General features: G+C 46.5%; 1 protein-coding gene across 1 annotated transcript in view; it reads right to left on the reverse strand.

The window, feature by feature from the left end:
* LOC147693316 (NACHT, LRR and PYD domains-containing protein 3-like) overlaps positions 1-17,168 on the reverse strand; it is a 1,315,468-nt gene that overhangs the window by 322,082 nt on the left and 976,218 nt on the right. The window contains exon 9 of the mRNA XM_086933670.1: positions 15,047-15,217. Coding sequence (XP_086789796.1) covers positions 15,047-15,217 — 171 coding nt within the window. The remainder of the gene's footprint in view (positions 1-15,046; positions 15,218-17,168) is intronic.

Below are 17,168 nucleotides of genomic sequence, written 5' to 3' on the forward strand. Positions count from 1 at the left end.
TTGCTTTAGATATGATATACCTATATCTAACCCTAAAATGGACACATAGATTCCTATCAGTCACTCCTATGGCAGGCCTTAACAATCCTGAAGGCAGAGTGCTTAGAATCATGTGAGATGGTGCTCTGGCATGAGCTGAGTCCGTTTGCAGCTTGCGGAACCAAGTCCTAATAGTTGTTCCATGATAACGCATACCATATACTCTTCAGTGCATTATAATCCTCGCGGTTATATGCCAACTCTGGTATCGCTTTATCAAAACATGTCGAGTAAGGTGTCATACGAATTGGAATACTAACCCCTCGCCAATTCTGGTGATGGGGTTAGCATTCCACCCTTCTAGAGGGACACGACATGCGTGTAACTGTGAACCCCAGTTAAAGTGGGCTGGGGGTTGGAATCCGACAGGTCATCAATCTTTCTCTGAGCACAGGGGAAGTTCCCCTTGGCTGGAAGCAGGCTTTGGTAAGACCTCTACGGAAAAATAACTCCATTCCGTGGACAGATCTGACAAACCTGAGACCCATTTCCCTCCTCCCTTTCTTAGGGAAGCTTACTGAGAAGTCTGTAAACCGGCACTTATCTAAATACATCGAGAGTGCGGGGGGGCTTGATCCATCCCAATCGGGGTTCAGACCCAGGCACAGCACAGAGACCGCCTTGCTGTCCGTCGCTGACGATCTTCGTATGCTACAGGATAAGTGTTTTTCCGTTATCCTGGTGCTCCTAGATCTGTCAGCGGCGTTTGACACTGTATCACATGAAATCATGACCTCCAGACTAACTGACATCGGTCTGGAAGGCAAGGCACTGGCCTGGTTAAGGAGTTTTTTTACCAACCGCACTCAGAGAGTCATACTGGGTCCTTACCAGTCAGAGGAGGTTGAGATCTCAAAGGGGGTGCCACAGGGCTCCTGCTTGAGCCCAACGCTTTTTAACATCTATGTGGCACCCCTAGCTAACATCATGAGATCTCATGGGTTTATCCCTGTATCGTATGCAGACGATACTCAACTCCTCTTCCCGCTTAAAATCATGACTCCTGAGGTGCGCAACTCCTTTGCACGGGGAATGAAAGAGGTGGCACATTGGATGGCAGCAAATTTCCTTCAGTGTAACGTCTCTAAGACTGAGGTTATGCTCTTTGGGGAAGCCAAACGTTTATGGACTCCTGACTGGTGGCCTCAAGATCTAGGCCCAGTCCCTGTACCTAGAGTCGTAGTGAAAGACCTAGGAGTTAAGTTGGATCAGGAGCTTGCCCTTAAACATCATGCTAATCAAGCTGTAAGCTCCTGCTTCCATGTTATTGGCCTTCTCCGACGGGTATTCCCCCTGCTACCCGATACAACAAGGAAAACACTAATTCAGTCGCTAGTGCTGAGCAGACTGGATTATTGCAATGGTCTGTTGCTGGCCGCCAATGAGGGGGTCATGGCCAGACTACAAGTCGTGCAAAATACAGCCGCACGGCTTGTTTTTAATGCCCCAGCCCGTACTCCCTCAATGCCACTATTAAACAAACTCCACTGGCTCACTGTAAAACAGAGGGTGTTGTTTAAAACATGCTGCACCATCCATAAATGCCTTATTGGCAAAGGTCCTGACTATCTGACCAAAAAGTTCACTCCCTATACCCCCTTAAGGTCCCTGAGATCTGGAGAGCAACAACTGCTATGTGTCCCCAGGTTTTGGAAATTTAGACAAGGGGGAAGGGCTTTGTCAGTAGCTGGGCCAAATCTCTGAAATGATCTCCCCTATGACATCAGAGTTTGTAGGGAACATTTTCCTTTTAGGAAAAAACTAAAAACTTTCTTGTTCAATTACAAACTCTGGTAGGGCAATTGATATACATTACACAGGGCTTTTGTTCACAGATGTTGCCAAAGGCGCGGAGATACTCCTTAGGGAGTTGAGTTCCTAGCGCGTTACAAGTCTGTAAATAAATAAATAAATAAATGAATAAAGTTAACTCGAGCCTCAGCATCACAAAATGGATGCTGCCACCACAGACACAAGTCTGACCTCCTGCTGCTGGGAGTCCTTCCAGCGAGGAGAGCTTGGACAAAGTGTTTCCTGTCAGGGGCGGTGCTAGCACCATCCCAGACAGGGTTTTGTGTATCCTGGGTAGGCAGGGCTTTAGAGGAAGGTGACTGCAAGTGGCACCCCGGTGCTCACTATGCATAGGCCGGCTTGAACCAGTTCCAGGGGCACACCAGCCCCTGAGCTGGGAAAAGTCCGGCATGGGAGAGGGGTGTAACCACCCCCCTTCCTGGTCCCACCCATGGGCAGGACCTAGTCGCGTGCCAGCCCCTTTCCTTAGTATAAAGATAGGAGCGGGCCCCCTTCCCAAATTAGATAATTCCGAATCTTGATGACTTTCCACGAAATAACTCTTGAACCTTTCTGAAGACTCTCCCTTGTGGCTAAGGAGTAGCCACCCTGCACCCGCAGGCACCATCCAAGGATCGCGGTTTGCTGTAAGTCTCTCCTCCGGATCAAGACTGCCCAGCTCGACGAGAACCGGCTTCCCTGGCACCTCTGACCTCTACCTGCATCATCAGCCCAGCTGAGATTCGTGGGTGTGACGAGACCTCGAGGGACCGGCCATCTTCAAGACTGCACGACGCTTGCCCAGCACGACCGCCGAGGGATCCTCAAGTGAGTGCTTTGGGGTTTGAGAAGCCCTAACCCTGAGCAGCTCCAGCACCGAAGTCCAGCCCCCCAGCATCCACGAGATCTGCGTGGGGCCCTTCTGCTCTTTGCTGCTCACAACATTGTCCGGCTACTTGCCTGCTGGCGTGTGGCCCTCCTGATGACGAACGACAACATTTCCAATGCTGGTCTGGATGCTCCAGACTGGCCCTTGCTCCCCTCCAACAGAGGAGCACCCCGGACCCTCCTGGTCCACTCCAGACGACATTTTGGGTTCACCGCATGGGCTTGCATTTGCCAAGAGTTGTTGCCCCAATCCTGGGTCCAGCGACGTCGACAGCAGATATCTTCGTGGGACAGCTCGCACCTCCATCCTGGTCACTGACAACGCCTCCTGGTCCGAGAGACTGCAGAGCCCAGCATCGCCCACTCACCTGGTCGAGGTGACTTCGTCCGGTGCCATCCTGGTGCCCATCTAATCACTGGCTAGTGATTTAGAACTTGGTCCCCTCTGCTTACAGGTATCCTTCTTCACCGATCCATGCTTGGATCACATCGAACTTCATCACTGGTCGCCTGCCAGCAACTTCTTCTTTCAGGCTCCGTAGACTGCAACAAGGATTCCCGACGTCTTTTCAGCCCTATGCAGCCGCAGCCCCTGGGCTAGGTAACCTGAGCATTTCGGTGCTCCAGCATAGCTTAACTATCTAAGTGTCCAGATCCTTTTTCGTTTCAGCTCTACCTAGTCGGATTCGTCCGATAACACTAACTTCACGAAATCTAGCATCCATAGACTTTGTCCCGCATCCCGCGTGAGAGTGCACATTTTGCACCCGATCTCCCTAGGCCTCCTGCTCGTAATCTGAAGGTTCAGTAGTCCAGTCCTAGCGATCCTAAAGCCTTTGAGACTAGTTACTTGCCTGCTAGTATTTCACATTCCACTTTTAGAGTATATGGTTTTTCGTGCCCCTCGGGCATTTGTGTAAATTGTGCGACTTTCAGTATTTCTTTAAGAGCTTTGTATTGTGCTTAGCGCCCTGTCCTCATAAATAGTCCAGGGCTGTTGTGTTCTAAATAAATATCCTTTTTATTTTCATAACAACTTGTGTGGTGTCCTTTCACTTGGTGTTCAAGGGGTATATGTGATGGTATAACAGCTGGCTTAACACGCCCTCTAGAGTTTAGCCTAAAGACTGCTCTTGTCCATGCTACTAGGATAGCTGGTCTATACGGTTGACTTACAACCAATCATCAATAAGGGTTGTTTGAACTGATACATAGTGATCACTAGAATAGTGAGCACTGCATATCAGGCCAACTTCTCACAGTCCTTCCCTCTCGGAGTTTTTCGATGAACCCTGAAAGGGATGAGAGGAATGTATCCTGATAACTGTCAGGTTTCCTAATACTATCCTTATTCCTGAGTTTGTACCACCTTTCGGAGTGCTCCTGTGGAGGAGACCTACTTCTGGATTGAGATCTCTTTTCTTTAGACTTTTGTTTTTTATTATCCCACTTCTTTTCATAAGAAGTAGGTGTCTGCTTAGAAGTGTCCTTTTCAGGACTGCCCATCATTTGTTGTTTTAAAGCCTTTCCAAACAAACTGTCCCTGCCTAGTTCTGCATATGCAGTTTCAATTATTTTTGGCAGTTCGTGTTGTTGTTCTAATGGGCCACACTCCCTTAGGCGTTGGTGGATCGCCACTGAAGCTGCTTCCCCTTTAACATTAGCTAGTATTATGGCTGAGACCTGGTCGTAGTTATTTATTAACTTCATCCCTACGTTTCGGGCAGGTTCTGCTCCATATTCATTTTGTATGTGTCTTAATTCATCTCCTATTACTGCTAATGAAGGAAACCATGAGTTCTGGTATATATGGTAGCAAAGACTGTACGCCAAGAGGCACAATCCTTTATTTGTGGTGTGATCCCCATGGGCAAGCAGATTGTTAGCATTCTGTGTTTTTTAAGTGGTGTGGTATTTAGGAATACTGCTTCAAGCTGAGTTATTTTCTGAGCTACGCTGAATTGCATTTGTTCATGTTTCATGGGCATTTTGTCCATTACTGCGTGTAATGTTTGTGGAGTAATTTTAGTTGCTGTACCCTGTTGTTAGGTTCCATTTGTTGCAACTGGTGTTGGTTGGACTGTAAGAGTCCTCATGTCATATTGTGTAAGATTTCTGTAGATTTTTATTGTTATCTGTGTTGAATGAGTCTGGCCCTGGCATTGTTTCAATGTCTGGCTATGGCGTGTAGGCAGCTAATATCAGCCATGTTGCACCGTTTCCTCCCAGTGGGCCTAATCTCACTCTGTTTCTTAAGTGGGGTAGGGCACCTATAAACCAGTAAAAATGTTCCAGGTAAATGAGTGGGATCTCTATGTCCTCGAACGGAAAATATTCCCGTGGTGCATCTCCTTCTGTGTAGAAGTGAAATGTCTGTCTTCTAGCATCAGCTTCTGGAAATGTAACCCATGAATAGAATAGCTTTTTTTGTTAGATTTGTGTGCCTCAATCACAAAAGATACTAAGCCACCCTGTGCTGTTACACCATGTTCCAATAGTCTAATGGTGATTTTTAGCCTGTGTTTATGTGGGATGAAATCCCATCCACCTCTTCATCTCCTACCGAGATGCGTCGAGCCACTACTGGGTTATCTTTGCCCTCAGTCATTTTGTGAAGAAAAAGTTTGTTCAAGGGACCTAGGATAAGGTTTTATGCACAATTAGGGATCCAAAAATGTCCTTTCAAGCTTGATTAAACCAGCAGCCAATAAATATAATTTCAGCCTACTCAGCTGTGGCGGATTTTTGTGCCCACCCACTCCAGGCGTCTTTGGTGTTTGTGAGTAGAGGTCTCTGAGATTAGCATGATTGAACTACTCAGATTCTGGGTGGCTTAGTATCTTGTGTGAATGAGGCACACAAATCTAAGAAAAAAAAGGTATTCTATTCATGGGTTACATTTCCAGAAGCTGATGCTAGAAGACAGACATTTCACTTTTACACAGAAGGAGATGCACCACGGGAATATGTTCCGTTCCTATAGTACCATTGCAGGACCTGCGCGTTTGGATAACACAGAATTGGGGTTTCATGGTAGACTGACTGTGAGCACCCCCACCGTGAGTTGTTAGCCTGTTTGCAAATAGCTAGCTCACCGTGCCACTATAATATCCTCTTATCAGGGAGAGTATTGTTTCTGGCAACCTCAGAACATGACCAACCCTGATTCTTCAGAATCGTGGAAAAAATGTACTACTGTTTGCTCAGTCACTCATGCTTACTTATCTGTTCTCAGAGATACACAGAATAAATAGGCAGGGCGTTTCAATAAAGATTTATTGAACAGTCCTTATTCTTGTGTAAAATATATGAGGTGCGACAACCATTAGACAGTAGCAGATATATACGGTCAGCAGTACGATAAAGGTAAAAGGATAATACAGTTCTACCATTTTGCAATAAGCATAGATAAAATATACATGAATATAAAATGTAAGAAAAAAGTGTGCATACTCTTACAATGCCTATCTAGATGTAGCTAAATATACCTAGCATGTGAGTAGGTGTGAAGCCAAGAATTCCTCTAGGATTTTGTTGAACCCCATTACCTGAAGTGAGAATGTAGGAGCTCTCTCTCGGCTCGAGTTGGACACCCTGCAAGGGATGTTTGGACTGCTGTCAGCTGGAGCGTCTGCATGCAGGAGCCTCAGCGTCTCTGGTCAGTGTGTCGGCTGGAAGTCTTGGTTCCCTCTGCCCAATGTTTGCAAGAGGAGCTGGATTTATACAGGAAAGTATATAGAGTCCCTTTGTCCCTTGTTCTTGTGTTAGCCATTGTTAGGTATGAGGATGACGTGTGTAATTAAACCTGTTCGTAGATATTATGAATGTGGTGTATAGCCCCTGCCTGGTTTCCAAGTATGCTTATGAATATTCATTCATAACGTGATATCTGAAGATGACGTCCCAGAACACCATTGTTCAAGGAAAAACCCTCCTTCTGCACCCAGGCCTAGAATCTAGGCAAAAGGTTTAGTCCATGAAAGGCGTTGAATCCTTATAAGGCCCGTTACTGTTTTATGTAGGGGATGTGATGTAGGTAGAGGGGTATGATTGAATCCGGGCCTATATTAGGGTACCTATATTAAACAAAACAGTTGTTTTGTGAAAGGTCATTTTGATGTCTCCTCAATAAGGTTTGGTCCCTTGCTTGTCGCGGGTACTTGACCCACCCACTTGAGTGCGGTACCATTTTTATCAGGAGTTCTGTGGGAATACTGGGTGGTAGGAATGTGTTGATCCACGTAAATTCCAGAACTTTCCCACACAGAAATTGGAGAAAAATGTGATTTATTCATCAAAATATGAGGTTTACTGAGGATTCTGTGTAGGGAAATGTTGGGCGATCCAAGCAAGCCATACCTCCCTGGATGATCTGGGTCTCTAGTTTTGGGAAATGTGTGGGTTTGGTAGGTTTCCCTATATGGCTGCAGACCCCATGATGGTGGAAGAAAAGGACGCAAATTTGGCGTGGATACCTTATGTGGTCAAAAAGTTGCTGGGGCCTAGGCCCGAACTACCCCAAATAGGCAAAAAAAGGCTTAGCACAGGGGGTTAAAAGGCCTAGTTGGGAAGGGCTTAAAATAGTTGTGTATTTGCAGTATACATGTAACAGTGCCACATATGGTGAAAGGTATGTCCTGTTCCACAAGTACATACAACACAGGCTCGCAGTCACACAGACACATATCTAATTCATGCACACACATGTTAATACATCTCCACAGACCACGCTCTCGTTGACATACATGGCTTCCCTCTCATAGTGCCGTTAGTTCAAGTATTTTGATCAAACCGTAGTATCTGCCTCTAAGGACATTAGCCTTGGAGTCGGTGGAGGTGGGGGTGTTTGGTAACAATGCGCAGGTTTCTTGGCCTTCAGTAGCTCACAATGATTTTCCAGATCAGAAGCAGCTCTCACTACAGAAAAGGTTGGAGACCCCTGGTCTGACTGAAACTAAAAGCATTCAACACAGACATCTGTTTTTGCATGTAGATGATGGATGCTTTCGGCATTTGGGTCCACAACACCACTTAGAGCATTGCTTTATGGCATGTGAATCCCAAATATATTCATTTGCTTGTGGGTTCTCTGGGGTTATCAGTCAATCCATCAATCAAGGAGTTTAAGAATGCTACTCACCCCTGAGGGTCCCAAGGCCCTAGAGGGGGGCAGCTCGGGTCTGTCAAAGAGCCATATCTTGAGGGTCTTCCGAAAGATGTGCTGGGTAGGGGCGTGTCTGATGTTGATCAGCAGCTTGTTCCAGGTCTTGGCAGTGATGTAGGAGAATGTTTTTCCACCCCTTCTTGTTCTACAGATGCGCGGGGATTCAGCGAGGCTGGCGGATCGGAGGTTCCTCTTGGGTACGTGGAAGGAGATTCTGTCATTGAGGTATTGGGGTTCGGTGTTGTGGAGGCATTTGTAGGGGTGGGTGAGTACCTTTGAAGGTTACTATTTTCTCAAAGGGGAACCAGTGAAGGTTACACAGGTGCTGGGTGATGTGTTCATGTCGAGGGATGCCAAGGATGAGTCTGGCTGTGGTGCTCTGTATGACCTCGAGTTTGTGGAGCAGAGACTTGTTGATCCCGGCATACAGGGCGTTTCCGTAGTCCAGTCTGCTGGTTATGAGTGCCTGGGTGACAATCTTCCTTTTTTCAGGGGGATCCATTGGAAGGTCTTTCGGAGGATGCTGCGGGTGTTGAAGCAGGCAGAGGCAACAGCGTTGACCTGTCGGGTCATGGAGCGGGAAGAGTTGAGTACGATGCTAAGGTTTTGGGTGTGGTCTGTGGGGGCGAGGGGATAGCTTAGGGTGGTGGGCTACCACGAGTTGTCCCAAGCAGAGGGAGAGGGTCCGAGGACGAGGACCTCTGTCTTCTCTGAGTTGAGCTTCATGCAGCTGCTGCTCATCCAGGATGCGCCATCTTTCAATCCTTCCTGGAAGTTGAGTCTGGTGGTGACAAGGGGTCCTTGGTGAGGGAAAGGATGAGCTGGGAATCATCCGCGTAGGATACTATGCTGAGTCCGTACTGTAGATGTTGGAGAGCGTGGTACTGAGCGACGATCCTTGGGGTACTCCACAGTTGATTTCTGTGGGTTCAGAGAGGAAGGGTGGAAGTCTGATTGTTTTGGTTCTGCCTGCGAGGAAGGTGCCGAGCCAGTCAAGAGCGGTTCCCTGTATGACGGCTTCATGGAGTCTGGCGGTGAGTGTGCTGTGCGAGACGGTGTTGAAGGCTGCAGAAAGGTCGAGTAGGATCAGGGCTGCAGTGTGTCCTTGGTCGACGAAGGTGTAGATGTCGTCTGTGGCGGCAAGTAGGGCTGTCTCAGTGCTGTGGTTGCTGTGGAATCCGGATTGGGAGGGATCGAGAATGGAGTTTTTTTCGATGAATTTCGTTAGCTGGTTGTTGACGATCTTCTCTGTGACTTTGGCCACGAAGGGGAGGAGGGAGATAGGTCGGTAGTTTTTGAGGTCCGTGGGATCTGGTGATGGCTTCTTGAGTAGGGTCTGTCTTCTGCGTGTTTCCAGTCATCGATAAAGATACCTGTTTGGAAGGTGGTGTTGATGGTGTGTTGTAGCTCCATTGGGGCTCCTGAGTGGATGTCTTTAATGTTCGATGTGGTGTCTACGGTGGTGACTAGGGTTCAGGAGGAGATGTCGGGATCGCTGGGGTTGCTGGAGGATGGAGTAGTTTCGGAGTCAGTTGTCTGGCCATTGAAGTTGTTGTAGAGGCCCTTGATCTTCAGATGGAAGTAGGATCAAAGCTTGTTTCAGAGGTCCTGTTAGGGGGTGATGTCGTGGTTTTGCTGTAGGGTTTGGTGAATTACTGGATCATGTTGAAGAGTTCTTTGGAGTTGCTTGAGTTGGCAAGGATCTTGCTCTGGATGAAGGTCCTTTTGGTGGATTTGATGTGTTTGCGGTAGTCTGTCATGGCATTCTTGTGGGAGGTGCGCTCTTCAGAGGATTTGCTGTTTCTCCAGGTCATCCAGGCAAGCATTGTGAATGACTGTCAGGGGCTGCTGCACCATCAGGCAAATGAAATGGCCTGACTGCTGTGCTTGCTCCCTACATGTCACCCACTCACAAACACACAGACACACACACACCACAGCCTCACTGACACACATAGAAACACACTGTTGCAAATTCATCCTGTGCCCTGGGTAGCCCCCTAACTTTTTGCGGACTGGTGCAGGTGGTAACAGACTCTGACTGACCCTGGGCTCTGCATAACCAGGCGCAGGGCCAGTGCTATGCTGAAAGAGACACATTTAGAATACAGTGAAAACACCTATGAACACTAGGGTCCCGGCCACGCACCCGTAGTAATTTGTTTTGTTACAATTCTTTTTTAAGTCCTGCTTCCTTTTCAGCAAAATCGAGGAGGGGCTGTATTTGAGATTTAGGGTGCAAATTAGTTTCCCCAGTATTTCTGGTGTCAATTACTGCCATCCACAGCCTTCTGTTATCTAGGGAGATGCAGCACGTTGTAAAGCCCTGCGCCACATGTGGGTGTTCCGGCGCAGGGGGTGGCGTTCTGGCGCAGGAACACCTCCTAAAAGTGGCTGAGTAAAACCTACAAGATTTCACTCAGTCACTTTTACGGCCATGCTTCGTCAAAACCCTGTGCCTTCTTGAAGCAGGCGTAAGGATTGACGCAGCATGTTAAGCATAGGGGCACCCAAGCCTTGCTGGAGCTGCGTCACGCTCGTGACGCAACTCCAGCAATGCGTCACCTTTACGGCAGCAGATGAGTCACACATCTGTCTATTCTTGCCCCATGGTTTGACGCATTGTAAATGCAGCGCTTCCATGGTGGCGCAAGATGTGTCTGCCGTGACACACAATAACTGGCGCATCCCTGGCTCGTAGGGCCTCATTTATGAAAAGTGACGCATCGCTGCCTGAAAACAGGAATGCGTCACTTTTCATTGCGCCCACCTTGAGACATGCTGGATGCGTTATATTTACAATATGATGCATGATATCGCAAGGAGTTACAAATATGTCAGTATTTTTGATGTATCTGTAGGTGCAACAATGACGCATTGCTGGAGTGTGTCACAAAACTGATGCAACTTCAGCAATGGGCCATTTATCATGGGCAAGTCCCATTGCAATGTGCCTGCGCCAGTCTTACGCCTGCTGTGAGGCAGGCATAAGATAATTATGCATTTGCATCCTAGAAGTAACGCAGTGAAATCTAATAGATTTCACTGCGTCATTTGTACGAGGCTTACTTGCGTCAAAACGCCCACCCTGCATACATTATACCTGGCGCAGGTATAATGTGGTGCAGGGGTTTACAAAAGTGACGCATCTACCTAGATGCGTCACTTTGTAAATATGACGCACCAAGGCGCATTTTTTACTCTGCTGGTGCGTCACAAAAAAGACGCACCAGTGGGGCATAAGTGACGCAACGGCTCATAAATAAGCCCAATATTTTCTTATGCTATGACATGGGATCTCCTCCCGGATGACTTTCTCTTCTGCCCCTGACCCTCTGCTTCCAATTTCTGTCTTTATCTTTCAACGCTCTCCACCTTCTCCCTCGTTGGGCCCTCATACTCTCTCGCTTTTCTGTAGGTGTTCTTTCTGCTCCTTTGTCTCTTTATATCGTATTGTTGTCCTTCCCTTCCGTCTCTTTAATTCTGCCTCATTCATCTACATCGCACTGCTTAGCTCCACTCTGTTGTTCTTGTTCCCTCACTTTTCTCTTCTGTTTTCCTCCTCTTGCTGTATCCATTTGTCTCTACCCTCTGTCTATTCCTCCTCTTCTATCTGCCTCTCACATTTATCTCCATCTTATGTTATGTTATGTTATGTTAAAATGTTTTATGCCAGGTATTTAAGTGCCAGCCTGATGCATTAGGAGTTTTGTAGCCTTGTTTTGCTTTTATTGAATTCATTTGACTGACATACCAGGTAGCAATAATTTGCTGTTGAAAAAATCCAGGACTGGAATCAGAGTTTCCTCTTCGTTTCCCTGCTATGGCTTCTTCCTCGCCTTTCCTTTGTCTCTCCACCCTATCTCCCTTCTACCATTCTTCCTCACCCCCTTCTACTCTCCTCTTCGCTCGTCTTCTATGCTCTTTAAATGTTTCTAGCAACAGATGTAACTTGTAATGTTTTGTAACTTTGAAACATTGTGGAACCTCATGTAAAGCGCTCTAATACATCCGGGTCTAGCCAGTGCTATATAAAACTCAAATCAATAAAAGGGTACACTATGGTATGAGGTACCCCTGTGATTGGCATGACCTACCCTATCAGACCCTAGTAACCAATAGGGCAGGGGGATTGAAACTACCTAGAAGTCCCTATCCACAATAGGGCATTGCAGTTTAGAGACCAGCAGCTTTTTCTGCACTTCTGCACTTGCATGTGTGCACTATTGAAGCCTGTTTTCTGTTTAAAAGTAGCCCTGGGTGGCAGGACTGCTTTTCAAAAGTAAATTGTGCCTAAACTCGACTTTGATGTTTGGGGTACTTAAAATGGATAACCTACAATGTTCTGGCATATTAGGGACCACCAGGGTCTCAGCTAGGTGTCCCAGGGGTGAGGGCTAAGGTATCTATAAGGTAGACCCTTATAAAATGAGTTTTAGATGCCATGGGTTAAGTGAAATTTCACATTTCACTTCCCACATTGTGATTAAGCGCTGCCCAAATTCAACTTCGATGCTAGGAGCACTGTGGAGGGAGGATCTTCAATATTTCTACAGATTCAGAACCCCTAAAATCTCCCCTAAATCTTCCATGGGTTGGGGTCCTCTAGATATAAGCGGAGTACTCATAAGATATGTTTTTATAAGCCCTAATGCTGGAAAGATGACCCAAGTCATTGTTCGCATTGCAAATCCCATGCCACATAGGTTAACATGGCAAGAGGTTATTAACTAATAACTTATGATAGGAGAATGATAGAACTACCATTCAAAGACTTCCCAGAATGGTAGTGATAAGTCCAACAATATGATATTGTTGAATTTCTCCTGAAATGTACATACAAGACGTTATAATACTTTCTTGTTTGTAAGTCCAGATTCAGCCTTCCAGTGGTCTGTCCTGATTGGTCAAAGTTAAGTGGATTAGCCATGCTGCCTTGAAGAGGAGAAAAAGAGCGCTTGGGGTTAACCAGCCCTGCTTGGAGGGCAGTGTGCTGCTACACAGGAATGCCAGAGCAGGGGGAGGAGTCGTAAACCCTGGTCTTCAAAGGAAAGGGGAAGGCCTCAGTGTCATTTACAACTCTACTTCTTTGAACCCATCCAGATGCTATGCTTAAGGAAGGAATGAGCAGACGCAGGCGGGAGAGTTATTGATAATTAGCCATCCTAGGGGTATGTGTAGCCAGCTCTTAACTCCTTGCTAGAAAATAAGCCATTATGAATTTGGAGGACTTGGTACACTATGGAACAAAATAATGCCACACTCTACAGGATGTGGTCAAACCATTGGGGGTTCCCTGCTCCCATTGGTCAGGAGTGACCTCCTGCTTGACCTAGAGAACTTGGAATAAGTATCTGAGAGGGGCAGAGACTCTCATATCTGCTGCTTGAAACTTAAGAACGCAAGACGTGGTGCCATGCTGAGAAGTTTGATGCACAATTTCTAAGGCCTGCCCTTAGAAGACTGCACCATCTGGAATCACAGCCATGTAGATTACCTTGCTGTAAAATAACTAAAGAGGGCTATAGGTTAACAGGGCTCACCTGGATCATCACCATAAAGAATCCTTAACCTGGAGAACACCAGTGCATTTTTAAGGATTTTGTCCAAATGGATTGCAGGAACTGAAGTCTTCAACTTTCAACAACCATCTTGGAGCTTCCAGACCCCTGGAGTGAGTTTGAGACACTTTGGGACCCCTTGGGGAACTTCAGGAAGAAGTTCCAAAAGTTTGGGGAACTTTGGAGAAACTTTAGAAAAAAGCTCCATAGGGGGACCGACTCAACCTGGCCGGCCAAGCCGCCTGCCTTCAACCGCGAGCTGGCCAAGCCATCTAGGTTCGCCCCACTGAAAGCTCTGTAGGCCTGACTTCCAGAGTTTGACCTGGAGAAGAAGTCATCTGAGGACAGCGAACCCTCACCAAATCCGGCCTGGTGAAGAGCATGCAGGGACCACACGAGACAAAGCTCCAGAAAAGTTTCTAAGTCCAAAGGTAAAAACTGTGACCAGGACCTTCCGTGAGGCATAGCCGCTCAGGGCTCCATCGCGGTCGGCCTGAAACTTTGACTATGAGCCGGTCTATCGCGACCAGATATCCTAATATGCTGCTCTAGGTTTCTAAGTGCTATATAAAGTGGAAAATTCATATTGCAGGTTCCCTACATAGGATTTTTGTCGTTTTAGTGTCATTTTAAAGACAAAAATATTTCCTATTTTTATAAATTGGTGTTGGATTTTTGTTATGAATTGTGTCTCCATTATTTACTGAATTGGTGTTTTAAATGTTTCACATATGTGTCTTTGAAGTTAAGCCTGCCTGCTTGCAGACACGTTACCAAGGGTTGAGTACAGGAATAATTTTCAAAGACCTATTCTGAGCCCTATAGAGTGTTAGTGGCCTTATTGCTAGTGGAAGACCTACATTTGCCCCTACCAATAAACCACTTGCCACCACACACACATACACAAGTACACAGAGCCACACAGACACACAGAAACACACACAGGTATGCACAGCCACACAGCCACACACACAAACACAGCCACAAACACACAGAGCCACACAGAGACACACAGACACACACAGGTGCACACAGACACACACAGAGCCACACACACACACTAGGGGATATATCACACTTCCAGCAATGATGTCATATGAGAGTGATGACCAGCTGTCATTGGGCTGTAAAGAGGTTGAGAGTGGACTTTAAGAAGTTATTAGGGGGGGTTCCGCCTTCTACACCCCCTTCATGTTACGCCCCTGACTATCTACGATTAGATGTACTTTCCTTCTCGTTCTGTCCATATCTATCTTGAATATGGAAGTTTAAGGCCAGCAGCAGATCTGTTAATGGGCGGAGCGCATGTTGGAGAAGGTGCCCGGGGAGTTATGGGCAGATCTGCACCACTGTTGACATTTTAGTCCAAATACCTGAAAAACAAGATTTAATGTGTGCCCTTCAGCACCAATATGGGGGTTTGCTCCAAACTCAGTTCTCGGACTTGGGTAACCCCACTTCACAATCCTCACTTTTTGCACACATTTTACTGTCAAGGAATAGATGTGCCTTTCCCACAATATTATAAAATATGTGTGTGAGCACCACCTACAATATATATTTTAGAAATCAATGACGTGAAAATAACTGGACAGTTCCATACCCTAATGTCTGTAATTTGCAGTCAGGATGATTGAGGCCTTCACACAACTTCCTCACTCCAGAGTCTCTCAGATTATTGTAGCTCAGGTGGAGCTCGGTGAGAGATGGGTTTGTTTCCAGGACAGAGATGAGATCTTCGCAGCATGAACCAGTGAAAGAGCAGTTCCACAACCTGCAGGACAAAAGAGATATGGAGAGGAGTAAAGCAGAGCACAGACAGGGGCGTCACAACTTCAGTTTTATTTTCATTTCCATCCCGTCCTTGACTTACTCTTCTCCAGTGACACATCCCCACCTTACACATCCAACCCCGCTCTGTTTATATAGGAATCTCATCAGGGAAGTTCTCCGACTGGCAGAGGCCAAGCTAAATGGACAAATTCCTATAATGTGGGAGGAGGTGTTTACTCCGTGGTGCTCATACAGAGGGAAAAGTGGGAAAGATTGCAGGCTTTTCCTCCTGGTGTGTTTCCTGTGATGAGCTTTTTCTGTTCTGTCTGCGGTTTCTGCTTTCCATGAGAGCACAATAAGAATAACTCGGCATGTGCACTTCCAAAAGAATACCTGGATTGTGAGTATTAATGTTTATGAATAATAAACCCACAACAGATGCTCAAATAATAATAGAACATTCAGGGGAAAGATGGGGTCCTGCACTGCCTTCCTCCAGCAGTGCACTCTTTTCTGCACTTTGGCCTCCAACAGCCTGGCTTCTTGTTTAACATTTTAGTGCCACTTGAATGAACACTTGCACCTGAAGTCTGGTGTCCCAGTTGACATGCAACCATCTGGAAGGCAAGCACATCCACCCACTTACAGGCAGATACACTGCGGCTTGGAATCAGCAATCTTTTGTGAACATGTTCTACCACCCACCACACCATTTCTAAGCACTTTAAATAACTGTTACTCTTACTTAACAAAAGTGAATGTATCTTGCTGGGAAGGATAAATGGCCCTGACTCTATTAAAACCCATGCCCTGCAGGTTCTACGAAGGGGTAAGCAGTTACAACAAACTCAAAGCGCTTTCTGATCAGGTTCCTTTTCTGGAGACCGAAGAGCCCAGTAGGGACCGGTAGAGATTAATGTGAGAGTTCTTATCTGGTCTCATCAGGGCCTGTGTTGTTTCCCCCCTCCAGTCTGTGCACACACAGCCTGCTGAAGCCTCAAAGCTGTGGCTCTCCAACCATGAACCATCACCAGTTGGCATTTAATCGCACTTCTTCCCTGTGCTGTGTACCCAGAAAGAACCCACAGTGACCACAGGGGCGGAGTCAGGAAGAGCAGATGCCTAACCATGTATGTAAAATACCAAATGCCTTTGAGTGTCAGCTGTCACTAGCGCTGCATTTTATGTTAAAGGATTTCAAGGCACTATGTGCACACAAAGGAAAGGCTTTTGGGAAACGCAGCGGCCTCGCTGTGTCTGACTTCTAGACATTCTGCTGAATCGCACGAGGCTGCCAACCTTGTGATGCATATGACAAGGACAGGCTGGCACTGCCACTCTCTAGGACGCTAACAATCGGACTGGCCCTGTGCCAACTTGTACTCCCTCAGTAGATTTCATTTGTAAAGCTATATCAATAAATAAGGAAATCAGTGAGGTACTCCACCTCCTTAACTCAAAAGGGCATATGTACAAGAACTTAACGCCGACGTAGCATCAATTTTTTGACATTAGGGCAGCTTTTATTATCACAGTATTTACAAGTTGTCGCTAACTGCAGTTAGCGGCACTTTTTCAGGGTAAACGTGAATTTTCAAGATCGCCACTTCTGTTAGCGGGACTTAATGAAAATGAAATGCTAGGTGGGCATTCCTGTGAAAAAACTGCTGCTAACCCCATTTTACTTAGTAAAGTTTGGCGCAAAATTAACGCTGCAAGTATGTCAAGAAAATGACGCACCTGCGGCTTTAAACTGTCAGAAGGGGCTCATGAATAAGCCCTGCTGTATTTTTTCCCTACATTGACGCACAATGTCTGAGGGTTTTAAATTTAATTTCTCCTAGTCATATTAGTATGTTTGGAAAGTTAGCATACTTAGACTAACTAGTGTGCACAGATGTTTGTATTTGCGTCCAACTAATTTACGCCTGTAGTATAAAAGGCCCGCTTGA

The sequence above is a fragment of the Lissotriton vulgaris genome, chromosome 8 (genome assembly GCF_964263255.1).
Source record: "Lissotriton vulgaris chromosome 8, aLisVul1.2, whole genome shotgun sequence".
Taxonomy (NCBI): Eukaryota; Metazoa; Chordata; class Amphibia; order Caudata; family Salamandridae; genus Lissotriton; species Lissotriton vulgaris.